The sequence below is a fragment of the Sabethes cyaneus genome, chromosome 2, assembly GCF_943734655.1.
Source record: "Sabethes cyaneus chromosome 2, idSabCyanKW18_F2, whole genome shotgun sequence".
NCBI classification, from domain to species: domain Eukaryota; kingdom Metazoa; phylum Arthropoda; class Insecta; order Diptera; family Culicidae; genus Sabethes; species Sabethes cyaneus.
The window spans coordinates 174,724,672-174,750,573 of record NC_071354.1 but is presented as its reverse complement, the minus strand read 5'-3'; the positions used below and the strand labels follow the sequence as shown (position 1 = coordinate 174,750,573).

The 25,902-nt window shown below is 39.4% G+C and overlaps 1 protein-coding gene across 4 annotated transcripts in view; it reads left to right on the top strand.

Annotated features, from left to right (window-relative positions):
- The window catches only part of LOC128738130 (potassium voltage-gated channel subfamily KQT member 1), a 371,495-nt gene extending 349,230 nt beyond the window's left edge, over nucleotides 1-22,265 (top strand). For all 4 annotated transcript variants that reach the window (XM_053833006.1, XM_053833003.1, XM_053833004.1 and 1 more), the window contains 2 exons: nucleotides 19,188-19,399; nucleotides 19,464-22,265. In XM_053833006.1, coding sequence (XP_053688981.1) covers nucleotides 19,188-19,399; nucleotides 19,464-19,706 — 455 coding nt within the window. In that variant the 3' untranslated portion in view covers nucleotides 19,707-22,265. The remainder of the gene's footprint in view (nucleotides 1-19,187; nucleotides 19,400-19,463) is intronic.
- The last annotated feature ends 3,637 nt before the right edge of the window (nucleotides 22,266-25,902 follow it).

The following is a 25,902-nucleotide window of genomic DNA, read 5'->3' as shown; positions in this document are numbered from 1 at the left end:
AGTTCAGTTTAGTTTTCAGCAGGAAAAATCATGACGGGCTCCTGCTTTATGATATCACAAGTATTGTTTTTCAATTTTAGTTCCACATGACACCACTTCACCATTGTCGAAAATATCTTTATCGGACTTGACCCGTTTTGCACCTGGCTACATTAAACGCACTGTTATGCTGAATAGACCAAATTGGCGAATTAATTAAATGATATTTCCAAATTTTCTTCCCACTCACCGGCCCACCACCCATCTGACATCAATCGAAAAATTGCTTCGTTGAACTTCTGGTCTAGACCCAGAAGTGCTCTGTTCAATTGATCCGGCCGCTGTTCGCGTAGGATCGCGGGTACAGACGTGCGTCTAGCAGTTCGATGTGTCCTTGTTTCTTCTTTCCTGCTGTGCTGCAGTTAGCTGTTATGACGATTATTGGTTGTTGCGCGTGAGGTAACCAAAAACATACATTACCCAATGCCACGCACTTCTATTTAGCAATATGATTTGTATTTCAATTGATTTAATTTAGACAAATGATTTTTTATTACCAAACTATATATGTTTTTGATTGATTGTTTTATTGCTGTACAAATTTAAGATTAGGATTTGAACACAACAAACACACACACACTATTCACGTAAAAAAAGTAACAGCATAACAGTGTACAAACTCTGTGGCAGTTTTCACAATTTACATTTTATCAAAGTTATTGTGAGCTGCTCTGTTTACATAAAATATAGATTTGTTTCCTTCAAAATTTACATATCTTCACAAGTACACTGTATTTTTGGTTAGCTTACTTTAAAAAAATGTATTTTTTGGCGTAAAGTAAGGGATGGGAAGGTAAGGATATAAATTCAAAATTGAAAAGTGAAATGGTGGTTAGATCTTGAATACTTGTAATTCTTCTATTTGTTGACAGATAAAAAAGATTTTACCTAAAATGATCAATTTCTTCTATCAAGTTATGCATGAAAAAAAAACAAAATATTTCAATTGATATGAAATTGTTGGTGTAAATTATCAATACATTTTCCTCATGAATTCTCAGTCGAATTCGCTCTCTTACGGAACCCGGAAGCCAATCCGTCAATCCGGTGTCCTTACAGTGCGTTCTATCGGGACTATTTTCGAAAAACCGACTTCCTCGAATCGCTTGACGGTACGAAAGATGAATGTTTCGTTTATTCCAAGTAGCTTCGGCTTCTTTAAAATATCGCACGGTCGAGAATCGTTCAAAAGTAGACTTATCACAAGTTCCCTTTTTGCGTCCATGATAACCACGACTCTTAAACGAATGAAAATTCAAAACTAACTTGCAAGCTGTGTTGACATGTGAATGCACTCTAAACGAAAAATATGCAGACGCGTCTGTGATTAACCCATTTTGAATTAAACACGTCCAAAAAACATAGTCATAGCTGAACGCGATCCACACTATATGCAACTACTTTTTTTCAACACGAGATTAATTCTACACATCTTGCCAGTATATGACACCCATTTAGGCAGATTAAATTTTTCGGAACGTACATTTTCTAGTGAAACAATTTTTCATTTTCCAGCGGGAGTTCATCATACGGAAACTTCACTTCGTCATATGCTAGATTACTTTCGCATGTAGGGTAGAGGATCCATATTTCGCCAGGAGCCATATTTCGCCAGTTTGATGAATCCAAAGTTTTTTTTGCATATTTTTGGTCAACTTAAAAGAAATTATTTGACGAATTGGTAAAATTAAGGGCATGTACTACCAAAAATAATTGACACCTTTGGCTTTTTATTAATTTATCATGTATTACTTACAATTTGAAAATACCATCTCATACTTAGTGTATATTTTTTTTACAAAATCAAAACGAGAGGCGAAAATACTATTGGGGAAAAATGTACTCAAACTGTTTCATTATTCAATTATTCTTGACTAATATGATTCTATGTACAATATTTCTACTAATTTTATACCGATTTCACTTTAAACTTTGGATAATTTTGAAAAATTGATCAAAATTAAAGTGGCGAAATATGGTATCCATTTTTAGTCATGGATCCAAATTTCGCCACTTGATTTTTTTTTAAACCCGTTTTCGTTGTATGGTCTCTAGTTATGTGATTTCTTTTATAAAATTGCAGAAATTAGACCAAAATCAATAAAAAAAGTTAGTTAACTAAATACGGTACACGGTACACGAACGGTACAAAGTTTTAAAAGTGGATTAAGAGTTTTATTACTTCATCAGTTGGATTTAAGTGCCATTGACTCCACGAAATTCCCTGCTATTCAATGCTAAAGGGACGACAAGTGTATTATTGTGGAATCTTCGGGAATACAATACACGTTTTTAAAATTAAACGAAGTGTTTCACAGGGGAAATCGTGTTTCAATAAAGTGTAATTAAAGTCGGCGAAGTTTGTAACAGAAAATTTAATGGCGATTTTGTGTGATTAATGTGTGTGACTTCCCCCTAATACAATTTGATAATTTGACAGAAAATAATATTAACCACTTAAGGTCATCATTTTTAGCATCGCAAAATTCACTAAATTGGTTTTTTTTTAAAAACTTTTATATCTTTCAATATTTTTTCACCAAATTTGGGGGATGTCCCGAAAATCTTTTCTATTTTCATAACATCTATAGATAATGGCCATATGTCTTATGGCCCCGGAATTATACTGGAGTTTCTTGGAGGACCGTGCCATGGCTTTTTTAGATAAAGTTGCCAAATATTTAATTTTTTTCAAATCTGTTGATTTTTATAAATATATCATCGACTGTGGACTTATCAGTTACTTTGCCGCAGTTACAAGCAATGGTGCGCACCATCCGAATCCGGGGGAACTCTATGTCGTGTCGCATATCAAAAAACTTCACCACTTGGCAAAATAGCGATTGGCAATCATCTCATGTCTCTCAGAAGTCAGGTCTCGGACAAGTTCCTTCGAAATCCGTTCCATGCTTGAATCAGAAAAGAAACCCTCCCGGGGCCGGAACCGGTCACATGGCTTCTGAGAGACATGAGATGGTCGCCAACCGCTATTTTGTCGAATTTTGTGATGTTTTTTGATATGCGACACGATATATTACTGACGCTGAAATGTCCCTTTACTCGTAACTACGGCAAAGTAACTGATATGTCCACAGTCGATGATATGGTTATAAAAATCAACAGATTTCAAATATTTGGCATCTTCATCTAAAAAAAAACCGCCACGGCACCCCAGGGAACTCCGGACTAACGCCGCGGTCATAAGTTATATGGCCATTATCTATAGATTTTATGAAAATGCAAAAGATATTCGGGAAATCCCCCAAATTTGGTGAAAAAATATTGAAAGATAAAAAAGTTACAACCTTTTTAGTACATTTTCCGATGCTGTAAATGTTGTAGACCTTAGGGAGGTCAATACAGAAGAAAATATTTTGAATTCTTTTTAATTGCTTGAATAAAATGCCATCGCTTTACTTAGAATTTCCTAAGGCCTACATGATACAATTGCTATTTGACCGGAATTTCGATTCGTATATATTTACAGAGAAAATTAAGTTACTTTATGAGTGAATTTTATTCAATATGTAAAAATATTTCTCCTATTTTGCTGCTTTTCATTGATTTATTTGTGGTTTTATTGGTATTTTATTGGTTTTCAAAAACGTTTCTTAAACAGTCACTTGAAAACGAAGCAAAATCAATTTAACAACTGGATTCATTTATAAATTTGATATTAAAATCTATTTGAATCGGGTTTTTCTAATGTGGCGAAATTTGGGTCCAGAGGCTGGCGAAATTTGGCAACTGGGTGGCGAAATTTGGGCCCAGAATACACATTTAAATAATCAATATAACGAGAAAAATACACAATTTAGAATGAATATGATGATTGAATCAGTAAAAGAAATGTCCGAAGTATAATATTTTCGTGTTATCAAATATCTGTACTTATAGAACCTTGTTCTGTTTCGTTTCATGTAATTTTTTTGGATAAAAGTGGCGAAATATGGATCCGTCACCCTATTCGTTGACTCGTGTGCAACTTCCACAAAAAAGTAAAAGTAGTTTGAATCACAACTCAAAATTTCCTGCTACCCCGAGTGATCAACAGTTTCTCTCCTCATGTTCAAAACAGGTGGAACATCAAGAGGGCTTTAAAAAAATAGTGACAAATAGTGAGTCTCTTACATTGGGAACAATTTATGATACCGAAGAGACAATCCACAAATATTGATGCTCAATAGAAGTTTGAATGTAATTGGTATCAAAGTTGGTTCTAATGGTCAAAATGATTTCTTCAATCTTCATGCATTCATTATTGCTGAAATGCTGTTTTTCAGATCAAACAAAGACTTTTGAATCGCAGTTTGGAATTCGTAGAATCGACGCAGCATTGCAAACAGGTTTATTTTGCAATCAGTAACAATTACTTTTCGCCCCTAACATCCGCTGTTCTAGCATCCTCGTCAACAGCGCTCATGCAATGTGTACGAGGTCTACCTTGAAGTCATCGCCCTCAGTCGCTCTCTCTGCTGAATATTGTTTTTGTCGGTCTCTCTTCCGGCATTCTTGCTAGTAGCCTGCCGTGTTTTAGTCTTCTCACAATATTCGCATAAATGGTATTTTTCGTGATTCATGCGACTGCGCATTTTTCTGATATGCCGCAGGAAATCAAGCGCAGGATCTTACGCTCAAAAACGCCCAGACCTCGTCGGTCACTCTTTTTCCCAGATTCGTGGCCGTAGAGTACTACCGGGAGAATTAGCATCTTACAAATCGCGACTTTCGTAAGCAGTTGCAGGATACGGAACCTCAGCTGGCTATATAATCCGTCGAAGGCCCTATCCACCTTTTTAGTTCACCACTAACGTCGTTGTCACCACATATCACTAACGTACCAAAGTAAAAAAAAATCGTCAACAATTTCAAAAGTAACTCCATTTGTCACCACTGCAGTTTCAACCCCCTAAGGGAAACCGCGCTCTCTACCGCGTCACCATATAGTTCTTCTAAGTAGTGTTTATGATAAGCCCTATCCTCGTAGCTTCCTTTTTAAGATGCTTGACACCTCTTCCACCGGCTGCTAGCCAGCCACCAATGTTGCAAATCGAGCGAAAAGCCAAGAGAGGTTGAGAAGCATAAAATTTAACGCTTACACCACTCACGCAAGCGTAAGACAAAGAACCGCCGTTACTGTGTGCAGTCATTCTACTACCTATCACACTCTCGAACGCACAGTCTCATATCATCTTTCTGCATACCCAACTCTCGAGTCAAATAACTCATGATCAATCAGCTGCCCGTGAGAACTAGTTACGCTCTGGGATACAGATTTTGCATTACTTTTTCTTTTCTTCTTCATCTTCGCGAACCCTCACGAGTAATCGGTATCAAAAGCTCGGGCTGCAATGACGAACGAGAGCGCCGACCGAAACTGTTAGCTAAACACACTCGCAAGCTGAGCAGTTCATGAATAAATAAGAGCGAGAGTCCGAAAGGGAATCACACGAGTGTGCGCTTCGCAACATTGCTCGCCACCTTGTTTCAAACCATTTCTTTTTTCTTTGTAGGAGACTAAACCTCTGCGACCATTATTAGATTGTAAGATTGCTGCAAACCATTCAACGTCATAAACGAGGCCGGTGTATCACAAGGTATTCTAACGTTTGAACCGTTTGAATATTTTGAACCATTAAGGGTAGCATGTATCAGTCTAATCAGTTTCATTGGAAAAACATGTTCAATCTTAATCTGCCACAACTCATTTCGTTCATTGAATCGTACGCCGCCTTGAAGTCTTTGCAAAATTATATGAGTCTACAGGTTGAATTCCCGGAATTTATCGTGGGTCTGTCGTTAGGTGAACATTTTGACTTTCATGTAGCGTTCTTCTCGAACACTGCACTGGTATTGGCCAACGATGGTTTCCTGCAAAGGCCTCATTTTATGAAACAGGATGCGAGCGAATATTGTTTGCAGAATTGAGGGAAGTAATTGCTGCATTGGAGTCAATGGTCCTTTTGGCATTTAGTAGGGCATATAAGACCTTCCAGCCAGTTCGAAGGCCTTTAGTAATCTGATTGATTGCATAATACAGCCGTTCGCTCCCGACTTTCGAAAGTTCGGCGGGGGTACCGTCCTTTCCTGCTGCTTTGCCGTTTTTCAACTCTCTAGCTGCTTTTTGTTCTCATCCGAGGCTCGTTCCAAAAGCCAATGTTTAATGGTATTCGAGCTCATGTCAGTGGTTATAAGATGCTGAAGCGCGTTAAAAGCGTTCAAGAAACGGGAGGTTGGTTCGTGCTGTGAATAGTTCCTAGAACAAAACAGTCCATTTGGCACGGTCTGGTTCTTGACTCTGTTGATCGTTTTGAAGAAGCCATTCTCCGTTTCCGCAAGAACGCGATCCCAATGCTGACGCTTCCTACGACGGTGAAGTCTCTTTTCGTTAGGTCTAGCATCTCGGTATCTCTCTTTCTGCTCTGGTGTGTCACAGTTGTAGCCGACGTGTGAGTTCTGGCTCGATTCTTCTCGTCAGTCGCTCGTTGGCAGTCTGCCATCGAAAAACTCACTCAACTCAATACTTTTGCATTGAATTACTGATCGCATCGTAGATCTGCTTTCCCTACTCTATCAGTCAGGTTCTCTTCAAGTTGTTCACCGATCAGCCCATCAGGTTTCCAAGAGCACTCTACAGCAACTGCTTCCGCTGTTAACTGCAGAATGTCCAGTCGTATCTTCCTCGTTAGTTTCGAATACTAATTGTTTTATTAAAAGAAATACTGTTTGAAATTTTCCACCTTCTTTTATTCGACTGTACTCTACTACAAGCGGATACGGAATGAATGATCTTAAAACTAAAAACAAAGTACATAAGGATATGGGTCTAAAGCTAAACGCAAAGAGCTAAACGTAAAGAGCTAAACACGAGGGGTGCATAGCTACCGCAACATCCTCCTTACTTTAAATAAAAGAAAAATTAACTTAAATTTACATGATAATCCTTAAATCTATTCGGAAGACGAATTTCTCTTCTCGGGCGATCAACTGGTCTAGGAGCCGATGAAACACGTTTCTCTTTTGGTTGCGAAGCACGAGGTGTTGTAACGGACGGTTCGATAGGCACCGTTGACGACGACGACGACTTATCAATCGCAGCAAACGTTGATTGATTTGACGCATGAAAACCATTTTCAATAACTGCGTTGTTCGGAACAGCTTCAATATTTCTATCGGGAAAATTTTCGTCCTCTGGGAGCATCAAGACAGGATTGCGATTGTGTCCAGGTCCAGCTGTTGGTAACGAGGCAAGTTCCTTGCGAGGCTTGATGTGAACAGCACTGCGACGATAACCAGCACCATCTACTTCTACCTGGAAAGAGCGTTCACTCAAGCGATTCAAAATTGTGCCAGGAGTCCACTGTTTCGAAGTTTCTGGATTCAACTGAACATATACTGGAGAGCCGACTTGAAGATTAGGTAGAGTCTTAGTTACTTTATCGTAGTGAAATTTAATTTTCTTTCGGTTGGCTTCAATAGCACCTGCAACACCATCGACAACTTTCGGAAAAAGATTCTTTGCAGAAGTTGGAATGCCGCATCTTGTAGACCTCGAAAATAAACGAGCCGCTGGACTGGAACCTATTTTATTGGGTATGTTCCGCCAATGCAAAAGTGCATACCAGAAATCAATTCCGGATTCTTCTGACTTTTTTAGTAAACGTTTAGCAATCTTCACGGCTGCTTCCGCTTTCCCGTTGGCTTGTTGATGATGAGGAGCAGACGTTATGTGCTGAAAGTCCCACTCGCGGGCAAACTCTACCATCTTTTGGCAAACAAAGTTAGTACCATTGTCTGTAAGAATTACCTGAGGCTTTCCATGACGGGCGAAGTTTTCTTTGCAGGCAGCTATAACGGAATCTGGCTTCAAATCTTTTAAGACGTCGACCTCAAAATAATCAGAATAGTGATCCACGGTTACTAGGAATGCTCTTCTGATATTTACGAAGTCCGCGAAGAAAACATCCATGGAAACGAATTGGAACGGGTACACTGGAATGCTGTGAGTCACCATTGGAGGATTTGATTGAGATGCTGCAAACTTGGCACATGTTGTGCACGACTGGACAACTTCTTTAATTTGAACACTCATTCCGGGCCAGAATAAGTTCGCGCGTGCTAACTTTAGAGTAGCTTCGATTCCACTGTGACTTGCGTGACAAATATCGATAAGTTTTCTGCGTAGAGAGTGCGGTATAAGGATTCTGTCGTTACGGAAAACTAAGCCGTCTTGGGTCGACAACTCCTGACAGTACCGGAAATATATTTTAACGCTGTCGGGCACTTGGTCGGCCGTCGTTGGCCAGCCATTTAGGATGAATTCGATGATGAGCTGCATCGTCGAGTCGTTCGCTGTTGCTTGAATTATCTCACTCAAACGAGTATCCGAAATACTTAGGTAATTACTTAGTCTGACGCTGCCTACCTCTTCGATGACTTTGTATATGTTGCTTTTCTTGTACACATCTGCAGCTGCATTGTCGTTAAGCGGGGCCCTCGAAAGAGCATCAGCTACAACGTTGTTCTTGCCGGTCACATATTCCAAGGATATGCTATATCTTTGAAGGTTTAATAGCATATGTTGAAGTCGTCTGGGGGCTGATAGTAGAGGCTTCCGGAAAATGTTAATAAGAGGTCGATGATCGGTCTTAATAGTAACTCTAGGGTTTCCCACGATTAACTGATCGAATCGAACACAAGCAAACAAAATGGCAAGCAGTTCCTTCTCTATCTGGGCGTAATTCTTCTCCGTAGCAGTTAGTGTTCGAGAAGCGTATCCGATTACTCCGTCTTCTTGGAAAACAGCAGCTCCCAAACCGAAACAACTGGCATCACACTCAATGGTAATCGGTAAGTTCATATTGTAGTAGCGAAGCGTGCCAATGTCCGATACTAAATTCTTGACGCGTTTGAATTCCTCCTCCTCTGTCTCCGTCCACTGCCAAGGAACGGAAGTAGAAATCAATCTTCGCAAGTTTGTAATGTTCATGCTAAGATTTGGGATGAAGCGACTCAAGTAATTTATCATACCGACAAAGCGATGAACTTCTTTTCGATCCGATGGAGTAGGAAAGTTTCGTATCGTAGAAATTTTACTTTCATCTGGCTTCAATCCCTGGTCAGTGAGCACGTGTCCGTAAAAATCAACTGAAGTTTGGCATAATTTTAGTTTGGAACGGTTCAGTTTAACATTCCGTTCTTCGAGTCTGGATAGCAGGTTTTCTAGATTAGTATTGTGATCGATCAATGCTTCTTCAAATGTACCGCCTTTTCCATATAGCAAGAGATCGTCGGCAATACATTCTACTCCTTTAAGGCCTTGGATTACTTCCTGTAATTTCATTTGGAAGATTTCAGGGGCAGATGAAATACCAAAAGGAAGACGGGTCCATCTATAACGACCGTAGGGGGTCCAAAAGGTTGTCAACTTACTGCTGGCTTCGTCCAATTCGACATGCCAAAAGCCCTTCTTGGCATCCACTGTCGAAAATATCTTCGCATCACCCAGTTCAGGGAGTATCTCATCAAGAGTAACGAATTGTAAATGGGGTCTTTTGAGCGCCTTATTTAGTGGAATAGGATCTAAACATATTCGAATGCCTTTCGTTTCAGAGTTACCCCGTTGAACCAAAACAAGGTTGCTAACCCATTCTGTGTGTTGTGGTTCCTTGACAATAATGCCGTCCTTTTCGAGAGAGGCCAATTCATTTTTCAACTTACCTCGCAAAGCGATGGGTACCCGACGAGGCTGTTGAATCAATGGAGGGATGTTTTCGTCACACTCTAGAGAGACCTTTCCAGCGAATTTTCCATAACCATTGAAGAGTTCCTTGTGTGCGTCGACAATCTGTTCTGCTTTGACGCGGTATATATTAAGTAACTTTGCAGATTTGGGTTCTGTTACAGAAACTGTTTTACAAAATTTGACGAGCTTCAGCACACGACACACATTTGCGGATAGCAGCGGACGGTGATTAACGTCAACTACTTGAAGCACTAAAGAATACCTCTTTCCCGCTCGGCGACAAGGTATTTTCACTTGACCCAAAACATTGATCGGGTTTCCGCCGAAACTCTGCAAACGGAACTGAGAAGGCAATAATGGTGGACTAGCGTTAGCTGTAAGTTTTGACAAGCAAGCATGACCAATCAGGCTCGTGTTCGCTCCAGTATCCAATTCACACACAACGGGTTTCCATGAACTACCAATTTTCAAATCTAACTGGGCCGACACACCTCCACCTCGGGCACTGTTGTCAAAAATTCTACCGATCTCATATTCTTGTTCAGTTTCTTCCCCTGATTCGTCTGTTGAGGAACTTACGTCTGTTTCACTGTTTTCTTCATCAATTTTCTTCACTCTTCGGGGCTTTTGGTTACGTGACTTCCGACTCGATTTGCACACTTTTTCGAAATGGTTTTTACCATTGCAGCGACGACACTTTTTTCCGAATGCTGGACAGACACCTTTAACAAACTCGTGACGGTCACCACAGAACTTGCAACGCGATAGTTTCGATTTTGCCCTCTGCACTTTGTTCACCTCCACATCTGGAGTCGAGACACCTAGCTCAGATGAATGCTTCGTTGTTATCTCCTCCGCTCGGCACATATCAATTGCTTTCGTGGTATCAATATCAGGTATAGCTATCATTTTAGACCGAAGGCTAGGCCATTTATTGGCAGTCACAAGCTTAAATGTGACGAATTCTGCTTGTAACTCACCCAGCTTAGCTGTTTTGGCTAGAATCTTAAGCCGTGTAGCAAACTCGTCGATAGACTCTCTCGGGTGCTGAGCTGCTGAGAAATAATCCAACCGGTCTATGATGATGTTTCGCTTTGTAACCACTTTCTGCTTAATAGCACACAATGCCGCTTCAAGATTCGATTGCTCCTCCACAGTAAGCTCAAAATTAAAATATTTTTTTCTAGCGGGCTCGCCGATAACGGACAGAAGAAAACTCACTTTCTGCGGATCGTCGGCTGCTGGCCACCGGTCCATACCAATGGCTTTTGCGTAGTCTCGCCAGCTTTTTTCGAAAAAGTCGAAATTTTCTTGCATGTCTCCTTCCAAAGCGAGAGGAGACGGCTGCGGAACTGTTACACTTGCAGCACATGGCTGGCGACTAGCCGACGCGTTAGCGGTATTCGATTGACTTACTGCGGTTGTCAATCCACGACATAATTCAGCAAACATTCTGGTTTGGTGATCCAGAAGCTGCTGGAACTGTATATTATCCATCTTTATGGCACACCGTAAAACACGTGACAAGGATACGAAAACAAAATGGCCGCCAGCAAACTGCGACTTAACGATTCACACGTTCTAATTTTCGTCCTTGCTTCTATAGTCTTGTTTGTTTAATACTGAATTTTCCCGCGATATCACAAATGACGCCGAAACACTTTCAGAAACAAACTTTTACTTCTGACACCATGTTTTATTAAAAGAAATACTGTTTGAAATTTTCCACCTTCTTTTATTCGACTGTACTCTACTACAAGCGGATACGGAATGAATGATCTTAAAACTAAAAACAAAGTACATAAGGATATGGGTCTAAAGCTAAACGCAAAGAGCTAAACGTAAAGAGCTAAACACGAGGGGTGCATAGCTACCGCAACACTAATATTTTTGAAACGGTGGTTCTACAATTGATGAAGTGACGGTAAGAGAAAGTAATGAAATTTTTTTAGAATGGAGGGGAAAGAGCGGAAAGGTGAGAGGGGGGGGGGTTATTGGTAGCTCGCTTGAAAAATAGTCGTTTTGACTCCTACCTTTTGTCCAATGCTGGAAGAAGGATGGGTCGAGCCAAGCTATAATCTGAGATTATAACCGGTTTCGAACCCACAACACCCGCCTGTGTCTCGCTGATATTCATGTACCTTTGAACCACAGAGGCGCTGGACAAAAGGAGACTGCACAATCTCCTTATTAAGCTAGTTTATAGACACAAATTGTGCCTCTTTCTCCGTCTACTGTAGAAACCACCGACCGAGAAGTTTTAATCTTACTTGTTTTCACTGGCAGGATGACGACACTATGCAGGCCCTTGCGACTTACAAGGTACTGCGCGTGACGCTGTTCTTCTGTCAGCGTGTTAGCCGCGATTCTCAACGCGGGTTTTTGGGTAAATGCTCGGTTCCTATGAAATAGACCAACCAAGACTAAAAACACGAGGTTGGTCGATTTGAATACGTTGGACAACCGGCCGCGAATCTTGCTTACTACGTGATAGTGGTCCGAGTAGATGTTTGGTCTCCGGAAAGACCGCACGTCTGCGACATCCGAAAAGTGCCGGGCATCAACCAGAACGTGGTCAATCTCAGAGCAGGCCGCTCCATTGGGGTGTTTCCAGGTATGCTTCCGAATGTTCCGTTGAGCAAAATAGGTACTACAGATAGCCATTCCTCTGGCTGCAGCAAAGTTGATTAACAGCAGGCCACTGTCGTTTGTGGTAGGATGGAAGCTTTCTTTACCAGTAACGCAACGAAAGAACTCTTCGTCTGTGCATTTGTATCCCCGATGACTATTTTTATGTCATGTTCTTAGCAATCCCCTTATGTCGTTTTGAGGAGATTTTATAGCCCCTCCTTCACGACATCGGGTATGTCGTTTGTCATTAAAGCAACACTTACTAGGTTCGTCGTTTGTTCCTTTTTACCAAGCTAGGAGATCCGCCGGTTAAACGAAGCTATAATTACAATCCACTGTAACCGGATTCGAACTCAACTCCGTAATTCGCCGATATTGTGAAACATAAAAAGATGTGTTATATTTTATAAATCAACTTCTCCAAAAGCACCCACTTGAAAAATTACACATTTATTACGTTAATAGTAAATGATCACAATTTTGTAGATCGGTTCCACTATACATTAGTGAAATTTTGCCTTTCCTAAGGCATTTTGAAATCAGTTTTCAAGTTTCTTTGTATTGCGGACTTTGGTAGACGCTTGAGGCTTTGCAACCAAAACTTTAATTCAAAAATCAAGTCAAATCAAAACAAGGTTGATTTTTCTTAGGAGGATGGGTGTGTACTTGGCCCTTCATTGCCCCCTCGTTAGTTCCGCCAAAGGATAGCGCAATAATACTGTTACGTTTGAAGTCCATCACAAATAACTTTTTCATCACAAGACTGACACGCAAATTTTTGGAACGCTTGTGAACAAACAAATTTAGTTATCAGGCAAAATATATAGTTTAATGGCGCCACGCCATAAGTATCAAATGGTTAAAATCTATTACAAAATACGAGAGAATAAAATCAATTTTAAAATTATTCATAACGGCTGAATTGACAACGTACCTTCAAATCTCTTTCTAAAGGTCAATCAATCTTTAGGGAGATTTCAAGATGTCCAATAAAGTGCAGTGCAACCAAATTTAACCGTCTTTGCTAGATGACGGTTGATTTTTTTACGCATAGTAAAATGAAAAACTAGTAACTATGAGAATTAAATCATCGTCAATCACCATACATTCAGTTGGGTAATGAAAATAAAACTTTGCTGTTTTAATTGTTTTCGGATGCTGTAATTATTTGTCAATATTTCGGAAACTCTTACTCACCGACATTAAAAACTAAAAATCGCCATTTAATCTATAATTAAAATCTATCGCAAACCACCCATAATATCTAACTCTAAATCTCCAACTAAATATCTTGATCTAACATAAATCGTGCCCAGATAATGTAGTCCGATTATTCGAAATCTATATACCGACACTGGCATTGATGTAACTTATCGAGATAACGAACGAATCTTTTTACGACTACATTCTAACCGATTTCTCTTTTCTCGTCTTCCACATCCATAACCAAACAATCCTCCAAACCTATTCAAACCGCCCACGAAAAAAATTTTAATTCTATTCTCTAATCCATCTCGAATCTGCCCGGCCGCGTCACGTTCAACCGCAAAACCGTACCGTACACCAAAATCACTAAACCCGCCCTACCGCGTGCAATAAAAACCCGAAAACCGCCAGGCGCCTCCTACGATGACTACTCCTCGTCGACATCCCTCTAACAGTGGAGCTCGGCGCCACTAAAATTTTCCGCCCTTCACCCGATGGTGACGATAATGATGGTGGCCTGCTAGAAAACTCTCGACCGGTTTCCATAAGCAAGTCCTCCCTCCCGAAATCGGTCATCCTTGCAGGGAGGACCTCTAGCCATCTCTGTAGAGCCAAGACAAGACAAGCGATTCCTTGCCTTGACCGCGGAAAGACCAACCTCGACTAGCGACAAATCGGCATCAGCATACCGCGCGTCGTCTAACTGGTGGAAAAGTGGCGAATTTGCATAATCGGATAATGTTAAGCGAAAATATTTGTAAGCAAATAAAGTAAATCCAAAATGGTGTCGAGAAAATGCCTGATATGAAAACTAAACTATACGGTATTCTCAAACAGACAAAAAGGACAAAGATTTATAACCACAGGGTAAGCGATTATAGCGGTAAAATTTTACCTTACATTTGAGCGAAACATGGGCTATATTGAGCATATCGAAGGCAGAACAGATAGCCATTCAACAATCTCATTTGTCAAAACGTGGCGGTGCTGGAATCAATGGAATTGTGGTCATCAACGATTTTTGCTTATCTTGGCTAATGTTAACACTGGTGATAGGATTATCAAAAGACGACTTCATTTTTGGAGTTGAATCCATAATCGGCTGCAAATCTAATATTGGGAAAAAGAATTTTATTAGATACAATTTCGCGTACAATACACTACTCGTGAGTTTCATTTTCAATCAACAAAATTGCAGAAATAAAAATGTTTTCCGTTTTCTACACATTCCTCTGCTCTTTCAACTCTTACACTTCCAACACTGTGTTCTGTGCCTTAGAAGACCGTCTTTACATCACGCCTTTCCATAAAATATACCACTGCATACAACACAAGAATGATTGGCCTTTCCGTCCTGCTTCTATTTCCCTAGGCTGTAGACTGAATTTGCATACATTTTTTCTAGTTTTTTAGTCAAGCAGCCACATCCATCGTCGGTTCCACAAAAGCCTCACCTTCTATAAACCTGTCAGCAATCTCTTCTAGACTCTTTAAATCTACTTCCAGTTCAACTAACTTTTAAGCCAGTATTTTTTTGGTAATGAAGCCTGTGCCTTGTGTAATACGTTTTATGTGAATGTGTGGTTTTGATGTTGTACCTATTCCTGTTTTCGTATCCAAAAAAAGTAACACGAACTCCTTCCAAATAGTTGACATGAGGTTTTTTTGTTTAAATATGTGAAAAATGACATTTTTCTTAGCGGCTACACACGAGCAACTGAATTTGATAGAAAAATTAATGTTTTCTTTCTTTTAAAAATTTTTATTATTGCAATAGCCAAAGTTTTAAGGTATTACAAGCATATAAAAGTAATCAACGTATGTGGAGTTATTTTAAATTACTCCACTTAAAACTTCAAAAGTGAATCTATAACTTCAAGCATTGCTAGCCAAAAACTTCCGCTCATAAGATTTGTCTTTTGAGGCTGCAGCATAAATGAACAACCTTAAAAATTTTCAATGATGCAACACTCGAAGAAGAAAGTAATTTTGCAGCTTTGGTTTATGATCTAAAACTTTTCCCCACTTAACATGATGGTAAGTTATATCAAATTACTAAACTCGGCTGGTTACTGCTGTAAGCGAAACTTGTATTCCTGTAGCTACACACCGAAGCGGGGGACGGAAAAATCTTACTCCTACATAGAGTGTTGTTGTCTTCCATTACTGCTCCGCAGGATGTCGTCTTCATTACATATCGTCCTACGATGTAAACTCAAGCATCAGTGCATAACCATTAATAAAGTAAACTCCTGTCTTTTCAAGTAAAAAGAAAATATCTTCTCAACTCAATTACACTAAAACGTGAACATCTGATAGTCTTAAATCAATACAAACTTAATTGTGTCATGATATTAAATAAATGTAATAAAAAAGGGAATAACATCAACTTAGCACCACTTAGCATAACGGGTGACAACTAAAATTTTGGAATTTTTTGCTCAAACTGGCAAAAAAGACAAAGATACATGAAGAAGATCTGATTTACCGAAATTAAAGATACATTATCCATTGTTGAAAAAAAAATAGTGTACATTGGAAAACGGCTCGTAATCGGCTGTTCGGTGAAGCTTTCGTTTGATGTCGAAACAGGAGCGTTGTACGGCCGTCATGTCAACTTTGCGAATGCATCTCTTGATTCTACCAATCAACTGTTTGCAATTCGTGGCTCTGTAGTTATGTTTGTACACCAACGAACTCGAAATCCCGAAGAAATCTTTGATTGGGCGCACTAAGACAGATTTTTCGGGTCGTGGTTCTTGGGTAAAAATGAGATCGAATGGGTATTCAGGCACGATTGTGTTTTTCGGCGTAATGCGATGATCCTCAATCCGGCCAAAACACGTATTGTCTATCTGCATGATGTTTTTCGTAGAAACGGGATCAAAATTTTCTTCAAACATTCATCTGCTGCACATTGATTGATAGCCAAACTAGAGGGCTTATTATGGAAAGCATGAGAAAAAGAACGATGTCCTTCTGCGTCCATATGTTGGAGGATCTTCCACTACTTTGCTTGCGAATAGTTGTTGGGCATCTTAGGATATGGTAAACAATCGAAGCCGCAACATATTCGCTTTTTAAATGTTGTACCGTATACTTTTTGCCGCGATTTCTATGGCAGATTGTAGAAGTGTACAACGCGCTCCCGAAATGCTTCTGGTTTTGACGCCATTTTAAGCAAAACTTGGCAAGCATAAAAAAACAAAAAATTCTGACAAAAAGAGAAGAGAGAGAGCTATATATACTATAGATACATACTCTCCTTTCTCTCTGAGCTCGTTTGTTGTTGAGTATAGGGCCCATGAAAAAATTCCAAAATTTTAGTTGTCACCCGTTATATGACTTCAGTGCTGGCTTCATTCTCGGTTTTTTGCTCAGTAGGTGCTCAATTGACTACCGCGCCTCAACTAAACAGAATTCGAAAAAGTAGTGTAAAGGGCGATTGTAGAGCTAATTATTATCCACATTATTGTTGAAGAAAGTATAGTTCTATCTTTTGTATTTACGACGCTATGCGATTGCTACCCCATTGGTAGCCAAATGAGCGCTCTGTGGATGTGGATAATAATTAGCTCTACAATTGCCCTTTACACTACTTTTTCGAATTCTGTTTAGTTGAGGTGCTGTAGTCAGATGAGCATCTACTGAGCAAAAAACCGCACACTTGCTTTGCGATGCAACTCAACGCTAGGTATAGAGAAGTTTAACGTGATTTCGTTTCACAGAACGCGTGCGCCTATTGAATATGACTATACTGTTTCCGGCCACCACCTTCGCCGCGTACAGTGTGTTAAAGATTAGGGAGTACTGTTGGATAATGGATTGACATTCAAGAGCCACTACGGCAGCATTATCTCCATGGCCAATCGTCAACTTGGATTGCTTCAAATCGCTTTATTGTTTACTTGTGTGGTCAATCCTCGAGACTAATTCTGTCATTTGGTGTCCGTTTCATGCAAATCGATCGCGCAGAATCGAAATGGTACAGAAGAAACTTATCCGCTACGCTCTTCGCCATCTCCCGTGGCGGAATCCGGTGAACTTACCATCGTATGAAAACCGCTGCCGACTTCTTGGCATTCAACCATTGAAACTCAGATTACAAAGCGCACAGGCGGTTTTTGCTGCTAAACTGCTGACGAATCGCATCGACATCGACATCCATATTGTCCATATTAGAACAACTGCTCCCGAACAACCCTTACGCTAGTGATACTTCTTTTATTTGGAACCGCGGAGTCATTTATGTGGATCTCATGAACCTATTTGAATTCTGTATCTTCGTTTTAATAGGGTGTTTGCAATGTTCGACTTTAATGTGCCAATACTTGTTTTTCGTGACCGTTTGCTCAATGTTAGGAATTAGTTATAGTAGTTAAGAATATGTCAGATGAATTCTATAAACAAATAAACATAATAAACAAGGTGCACTCGACCATTTCATGTGTCTCAGAGGCAGGCTTCATTGTCGGTTTTTTGCTCAGTAGATGCTCATTTGACTACAGTGCCTCAACTAAACAGAATTCGAAAAAGTAGCGTAAAGGGCGATTGTAGAGCTAATTATTATCTACATTATTGTTGAAGAAAGTATAGTTCTATCTTTTGTATTTACGGCGCTATGGGGCTGCTACCCCGTTGGTAGCAAAAAGACCGCTCATTTAGCTACCAACGGGGTAGCAATCGCATAGCGCCGTAAATACAAAAGATAAAACCATACTTTCTCAACAATAGTGTAGATAATAATAAGCTCTACAATCGCTCTTTACACTACTTTTTCGAACTCTGTTTAGTTGAGGCGCTGTAGTCAATTGAGCCTCTACTGAGCAAAAAAATGAAGAGAATGAAGCCTGCTCAGAGGTCATATGGCCGGTTCCAGGCCTACGGCAAGTTTCTTTTTTGATCCATGCACGGAACGGATTTCAAACCCAACTGGCGAAATTTTAATCGTTTTTTCTCTATTATTTTTTATATTTTTCCGTTTCAATAAATTAATATTCAAAACACATTCTTGAAACCCATTAATCTCTATATACGTCTGTCATCAAATACGGTTTGAGGAAACTTGCAGGTCAACTTGAAAAACATAATTACGAGAAAACACACGGGATTTATCAACAAACAGATTATTTTGACTCTACATCGGGCTCGCAACGCCAAAGTTGTAGAGTTTCAACTTTGTTTCTTTCGAAATACAAATTACCATACAAAATAAAAACTCCTTAAATAATTCCTTTCGGCACGATAGTAAATGCGATAACCTTTAAAACGTTATGCCCGTTGTTGCATTCTTTATGACGCCTTGTGTTAATCACCAGACCACCCAAGAAAGCGCAGCACTGTTACCCCTACACTGTTGAAGAATGATCCAGCATTTTCTGTGTGTTTATTTGAATTTCGTAAAAGGACAGTTTGTGTTTCAATGTTGTTACAATATAAATGGTTATCATATATTCCACAATGGATGTTTATTTGTTTTTTTATGGAATTGTTCAATGTCAACCTCCGAACTGAATCAAACACTTTCTATTAACATGTCTGATTTTTGCACCGAATCACTCCATAGTTATAATGATGGACGAAGAGGATGACGATGACGATGAAGAGGAAGATATCGAAGAGGAGGAGCTGGACATCGGCGGTGAGATCGATCCTGACTCGCCACCCTGGGACATGTACGGCGATCTGGACGCGGACGATCAGGAGGACACAACGGAGAACACGGCACTGCTGCGGACGGCCGCCAAAACAGAGATTATCGTTACGCCCATCAGCCCGGTGAGTATGAGAGGATTTCGGACCAAGAAGTCGAAGCTGATTATTTTCATTCTATTATATACAGGTCAGTTCCGCGTATGAACTCAACAGGATGGACAGCGAGGAGTACAAACGATCCCGGCTGGGAATTGCCGGAACTAGCAGCTGTACTACTAGCAATGGTACTGCTTCGAATGCCAATAACAACGACGGTGACAGTCGACAGCTCCCGGCAGCTACCGGCACTACGACCGGTACTACCATGGATTCACTCAAGCCGGAAATGACTCCGCAGCGGCTTCAGCGGCTATCCTCCGAAGACATATGAGAATGGCTGAAACTGTCCCCAACAATCCCATTTAGTTTGTGCCACCCTGGCTGCGACGGCAACCACGGTGATGACAGTCTCCTCCCATTCCGAACAGCGTTCGATTCTGTTTTTCGCGAAATTTACCAGCTAATCATGATATTGACGGTTCTCTCGCTTGCGACACTGACGTCAACTAGCGATGACGGTAGAATGGTGCCAGCCACCAGCCACGTTCGCCGATTACATCGAAAACACACAGATGCACCTGTGCGTGTCCAAGCTGGATGCAGCATAACCGAAAGACGGCAGTACCGTGCAGAAACGATCAACCAATCACAGGCGTATAGGTTTAAAATTAGTATTTACTTAAGATAACCATTTATTTTCTCCCGCTGACTTCGAAGATCAACAGTCTAAGTAATGTAGGAAAACGATTGTAGGTTTTAAGCTTAAAAATTGTAGCGTACTTCGATTTTTTGTACCATTTTTCAAACAAAAGAATTACCAGTTTTCTGTACTCATATGTTAATTATGAGTGAAATTCACCAAATACTTTGCGAAATGTTTGCTACCAATGCATAATTATTCTGAGACTTTTAATGATGGTAAAATTTATATTTCTAATGCCTATTTAATAACATAAGCTTTACTTTTAGCCATTTTCAATGGCATTCGTAGTAGTTGTGGCATTAAATTTTAGATTCAAGTAATGGTATTTGATTTTATTCAGATTATCAACTTCATGTGATTGCAAGAAATTATTTTTTTCTGACTTTTCAAGTAGCTCCAAATGTAAGCTTATTTTAACTTCTTTATAGTATTGAACATGCAAACATTCAATATATTTTTTATAAATTTAGTAAACCATCTCAAATACATGATATTCCAATTTGCACATGAATATACTCTTGCGGTCGATTAATATACCTAGTGTACGTTTACTATGCCAGAGGCATACCGTTTCCTACTTCGTTGTAAATAGTAATTAGTTTTCGTTTAGTTATTATTCAACAGATTTTTAAATTATCACAACTATATTCAAAGCAAGCACAAAATGACAGCATTGTGATTTCCGATCGATACTATCCTCATGACAACAAGTAAGTCTCGAATATGATTCAACAATTTAGTGAAGATATAGGATTCAGGCAACATTAGAATATGATAGCAAACTTAGGTACTAAACTAATGAACAGCCGAAGAGCCCAAAACAGTAAACAAACATGCGGTACAACCGAAATGAATAACCTACTAACGAATCACTAGACGAGTCGTGAGTAGAAGCGAAATACAGTTTCGATTGTAGAAAAGGCTAAACAAGTAAATACCTAACAACATCAAATAAATGTTCCATGACGAGCAAATCGATGCATATATTAATTAATGACAAAAGGCCAAATGCGGATTTCGACAACAACAAAGCACACTTTCAAGTGACAAAAAGCGTAGTAAATTTTACATAGCACACAAATACACACAGAACAATAGTAACTATCGCGAATTGCAAGCTAGATTACCGTAGAATTAGTTACTAAGTTACAATGCATACAAACATGTCAATTATTAATTATAAATCATAAATCAAAGGAGTGCGGAAGTGTAGAGTAGCGAAGAGAAAACGTATGACTTTCATACAAACTGTGTAAAAAGAATAAATCGTACCGAAGGCCGGTTTCAATGCGTTCAAAAACACGTGACGTGCTCTCTCAACGTGCGACTCGTAATATAACTGTACATAAATAGAAAGTACACGAATATTCATCTCAGGCCAGATTAACGCGTTTTCACTTGTCCGTGGAATCGCCCAAAACGCTAGCTAGCTTTCGTATACGAAACGAAAGGATTTGATTGAAAATTATAATCTCAGTATTTCCATTGAAACGCACACACACACACACGCATTACTCTCACACACAAACGCAAACTGCTGCACTCAAAGTTCAGCCCGTTTTTTGTCAAATCCTTTAGAGCCCTTCGGATTATACGAAAGCTAAGCGCAAACACAAAAGACATTTTAATACCAGGCATGATTCCAAAGGCAATTGAAAACAATAGTAATACTAGCCGGTCAGAACGAGATATACCTATACAAATATTTTTAAGGAAAGGTAGAAAGGCACGGAAACTCTGCCAATCGGAATCAAAAATTTCTTCCAATTGAACCTCTGCATTCGGCTGTTTGATCACTTACTTCTATGCGGTCCTTAACTAGATGAAAATTGAACTCTCCGCGGACTCGTACGTTGGAGTCAGATTAACAGAGAACACGCGAATCAAACGTGAAAGACAATGTGAGGGATATTATAATGCATACTGTAGAGTAACAAACAAGACAATAATGTCCTGACGGAAGAATTTAGTTACGGAAAAGTATTCTAGTAGAACATGAAAAATGTGCGGAAAGAAGCACTTGAATGGCATTTTTTTTAATCAATTTTTATTCAACATTTTACCTTTCTTGTGTTATTTGGAATATCTTGCGCCATAATTAAAAATTGTTAGTGTCCATTAAATTTCAGTTCTGTTGATTATTTCTCAGTTACTTATTTTACTGGTACAACTCTTTCTTGTTTTAGTAACTTTAATTATAGAATAAAATGAATATACTTTACTATCATTTTGTTTAATTTATTTCACTGCCTTTTGTTGAGAGTAGACATCGAACTTTAAATCGTTTTAAAATTACCAGTGAACAAAGCCTCCAAGAGGTGAAATCCGGAGTTGAAAATCATATAGATAAAGTATAATCTTGCACTGAATTCTGCTACCCGTGTGGCCTTTCTCTTTCAACAGACCAATTCTTAAGGTGTACAGGAAACTGGCGAAGCTAGTTGTCGGATTTTAATGCTCTGTAAGATTTTGTTTTGTTAGAAGTTTTTTTCAACTGAACAAAGCATTAAAAAACTATTTCCTAAATTCGGTAATCTTCAATCAAAGAGATACAAATCGATTTCTGACTTTTGTATTGATTACTCTTCCCCAAAATGCTTCCGGGACCAGAACATTTTAAAATCCTTCCATGCTTCCAGATATTCTGGATCAGAATTGAGCAGTAACACGCATTTTTGCGTCGGTATTACGCTTTGGAAGGAACCCGTTAGCGATTCAGAACCTTATAATATCTAGACAATTTTATCTTGCAAGATTTGCATGCCAGATTAAGCGTCCCTGACGTACAAAACCGCATCCAAACCTACGTTCCCCATCCTACTATGAAATTGAAAGTATTGAAGCACTTTGGATTCTTGCGAATATCCTATGAATCCATCCGGATTGAACTTATTTTCATCAGAAAAGATAATCAGCAGTGGAAAAACAAACATCAAAAGAACACAAAAATTTTACAGCCCTACCATGTTGAGCTTGGTATTTTTTGTGCATAGGGACTATAGTTTTGTTCATTTTCGATGGAATAATATTGTGGCTGGTGTGCAAAATCTTGCGAATTGTATTTTTATAAACTCGCAGATTTGGAGTAGATTTGATCTTGGTTAAAGTGATGGTGGAATTTGAAACCACTTTTACAACGGATCATTCAACCGTCACTGTTACCTTCGATTTTTAAAGTAGACCTACCATATGATGTCATTCTAAGAACTTGATTCAGGCATTACGGAATAATAGGCCGTAGGAATAAAACAATTTACTTTGCTTTTGCCGTTTTAATCGTTTGGAAGCATTTGCTCTAACTCTTTTATTCATACGGCCTAATGAGAGATATTGAATGAGATTTTTTTTTAATTAAAATCATTTTAACAGCTTAGGTCATTCGTGACTTCTGCGGGGTTGGTATTTGAACCCGGGTTCTCGTCGTGAGAGGCGTGACTGCTAACCACTACACCAGGAATGTATGAGAATAGTTCTGCCAAACATCAATTGATTTTGATGGTTTATGTGACCATTCAATTCATAACTAATCCAGAAAATTCGTGGCTCTTGTGAAAAGATTTCCCAATCACCTTTTCTGCGCTTTGGAAGGTAATCTTCGGTGCCCCGTCGTCGTTTGGTCGTATCGCCGGCTTGAGAAGACTACCCCTATGGTGTTGAAGCTATCCTCCAATTATTTAATTATGTGACCCTTTCCACCGGTCCGGCAAAATTAAGGAATTACATCAGAGAACTCCACTGCTGACGGTTATCCTCCACAGGACAGGTTCTCGTCTACAGCCCGGATGTCGTTGGCTATGCTGCGTCGCCATGAGCCTCTCGGTCTGCCTGTTCTACGCTGTCCTTGGGGATTACCGTCGAGTGCTTCTCTGCAGATCTCGTTCGATACTTTCCTCAAGGTGTGTCCAATCCACTTCCACCTACGTTTACGAATTCTTTTTGCTATCGGCTGTTGATGATATCGACGATGGAGTTGCTCATTGATTATGGGTCATTCCATGCCAAGTGACCGAGAAAAAGTTCAAACGTGTAATCGACCTTCACGGATTTGAACCAAATTTTGCCAGATTGTTCGTTTTCGGTCAGAAGTTAAAAATCCAAACTTTGGTACGGATCGAACATTCCCTCGATTAATGGGAGCGCCTCCATTTTTAAGGAAAATACTCGATTTTGACAAAACCTCGTTTTTCTTTTGCTTATATCTCCGGAAATATTAAGTTAAGAAAGACACCATTTTCACATTTTTAACAGAAGTCATCCAAGAAATTCGAAAAAGATATTATTTTTGAGCACCAGTGCTACCAAGCATTTTTAAACTCAATTTGAAAACTAAATTTACATTTTTCTCTCAATGAAGACAATTACCGGAGATATAAGCAAAAGAAAATAAGAGGTTTTGATAAAAAGAGTATTTTCTTTAAAAATGGAGGTGCTCCTATTAATCGAGGGAATGTCCGATCGGCACCAAATTTTCGATTTTTGCTTTCTGACCGAAAACGAACAATCTGGCGAAATTTGGTTCAAATTCGTGAAGGTCGATTACACCCCAGATAACACAAAATCGTAAGAAAGTTCACATTAAATCGTTTTCATGTCAATTTCACATTGGAATTGTATAATGATTAGAGTATGTCAAATCGAAGTGAACAATAAGTTGTTTTGCATACAATTCATGACTGTGAATTATAAAGCAGGATAGACAATTGCAATATTTGATTATATCTATATCATATATTCAGGAATATTTAGTTGCGTGTTATAAAAACTGCGCAAAATAGAATTACAAATAGTTGTCAAAATTTTCGCACGTATATCGCCTCCACTTTGGTAGATATATATTCTTATATGACGTGAAATATAACTTTTTCGTTCAGATATGATTTCGTATACCTCAGTTGCAATCGAGATATACAAACCAAATGGTTTACTGGGACGGGGCTTGGACACTTCGCGTGGAATGATCCATATTCATTTGTTAGGCCACCAGGCACTAATGATTTTGCGCAGGCGGCGTTTAATAAATACCTACAATTTTTGCGTTGTCTCCGCTGAGACCACGTTTCAACGTTGAAAATTCGGGTTTTCGTAAGTAAAGTGATCCGGTTTGATCGTCGAGGTCATTTAGCTGCTTCATTGTTAGAGGATATCAAGGCAAATCTCGATTTGGTCTACTGTCAGTTGCTCCAACGAATATCTCATCCAATACGATGTGAAACAGCAGCGGTAATAAAATGCAGCCCTGTCTCACGCCAGGAGTAACCCTTATAAGGTCGGACATGAGACCATTGTACAAAACCTTGCAATTCGAGGGATCAGATTCAATTAGAATGAAGAACCTTTAAAAAAGAACCTTGCACGAGAACACCTCGTACTCAGCCTCGATGAGATGAACTAGCTTATCTGGAACTTTTCTAAGCCTAAGTGCACCCCAAATATTTTTGTGGTTGAGTCGATCAAACGCTGTTTCGAGGTCAACGAACTCCAACAGAAGACATTCCTTGAATTCGTTGATCTACTCCAATATAATGCGGAGCGTTGTGATATGGTCTACACATAATCATCGGCCTGCACGGAATCTAACTTCCTGCCGACGTAGAGTAGCGTCGATATACTCCTGGATCCGGTTAAGGATTACCTTACAAAGTACTTGGAGAGTAGTTCAGAGTGAATTTAGGGTGGCTGGTGCTAGAAGTTTTGAAATATTTGCTTTTTTTCCATGTGTGGACTCATTACTGCGACCAGTATAGTTGATCTATTGTAATATCGCTCGGGTGTTTGCTGTATGACCTGCACTGCATTTCTTTTTGCTATAATCGCTATTGAATGA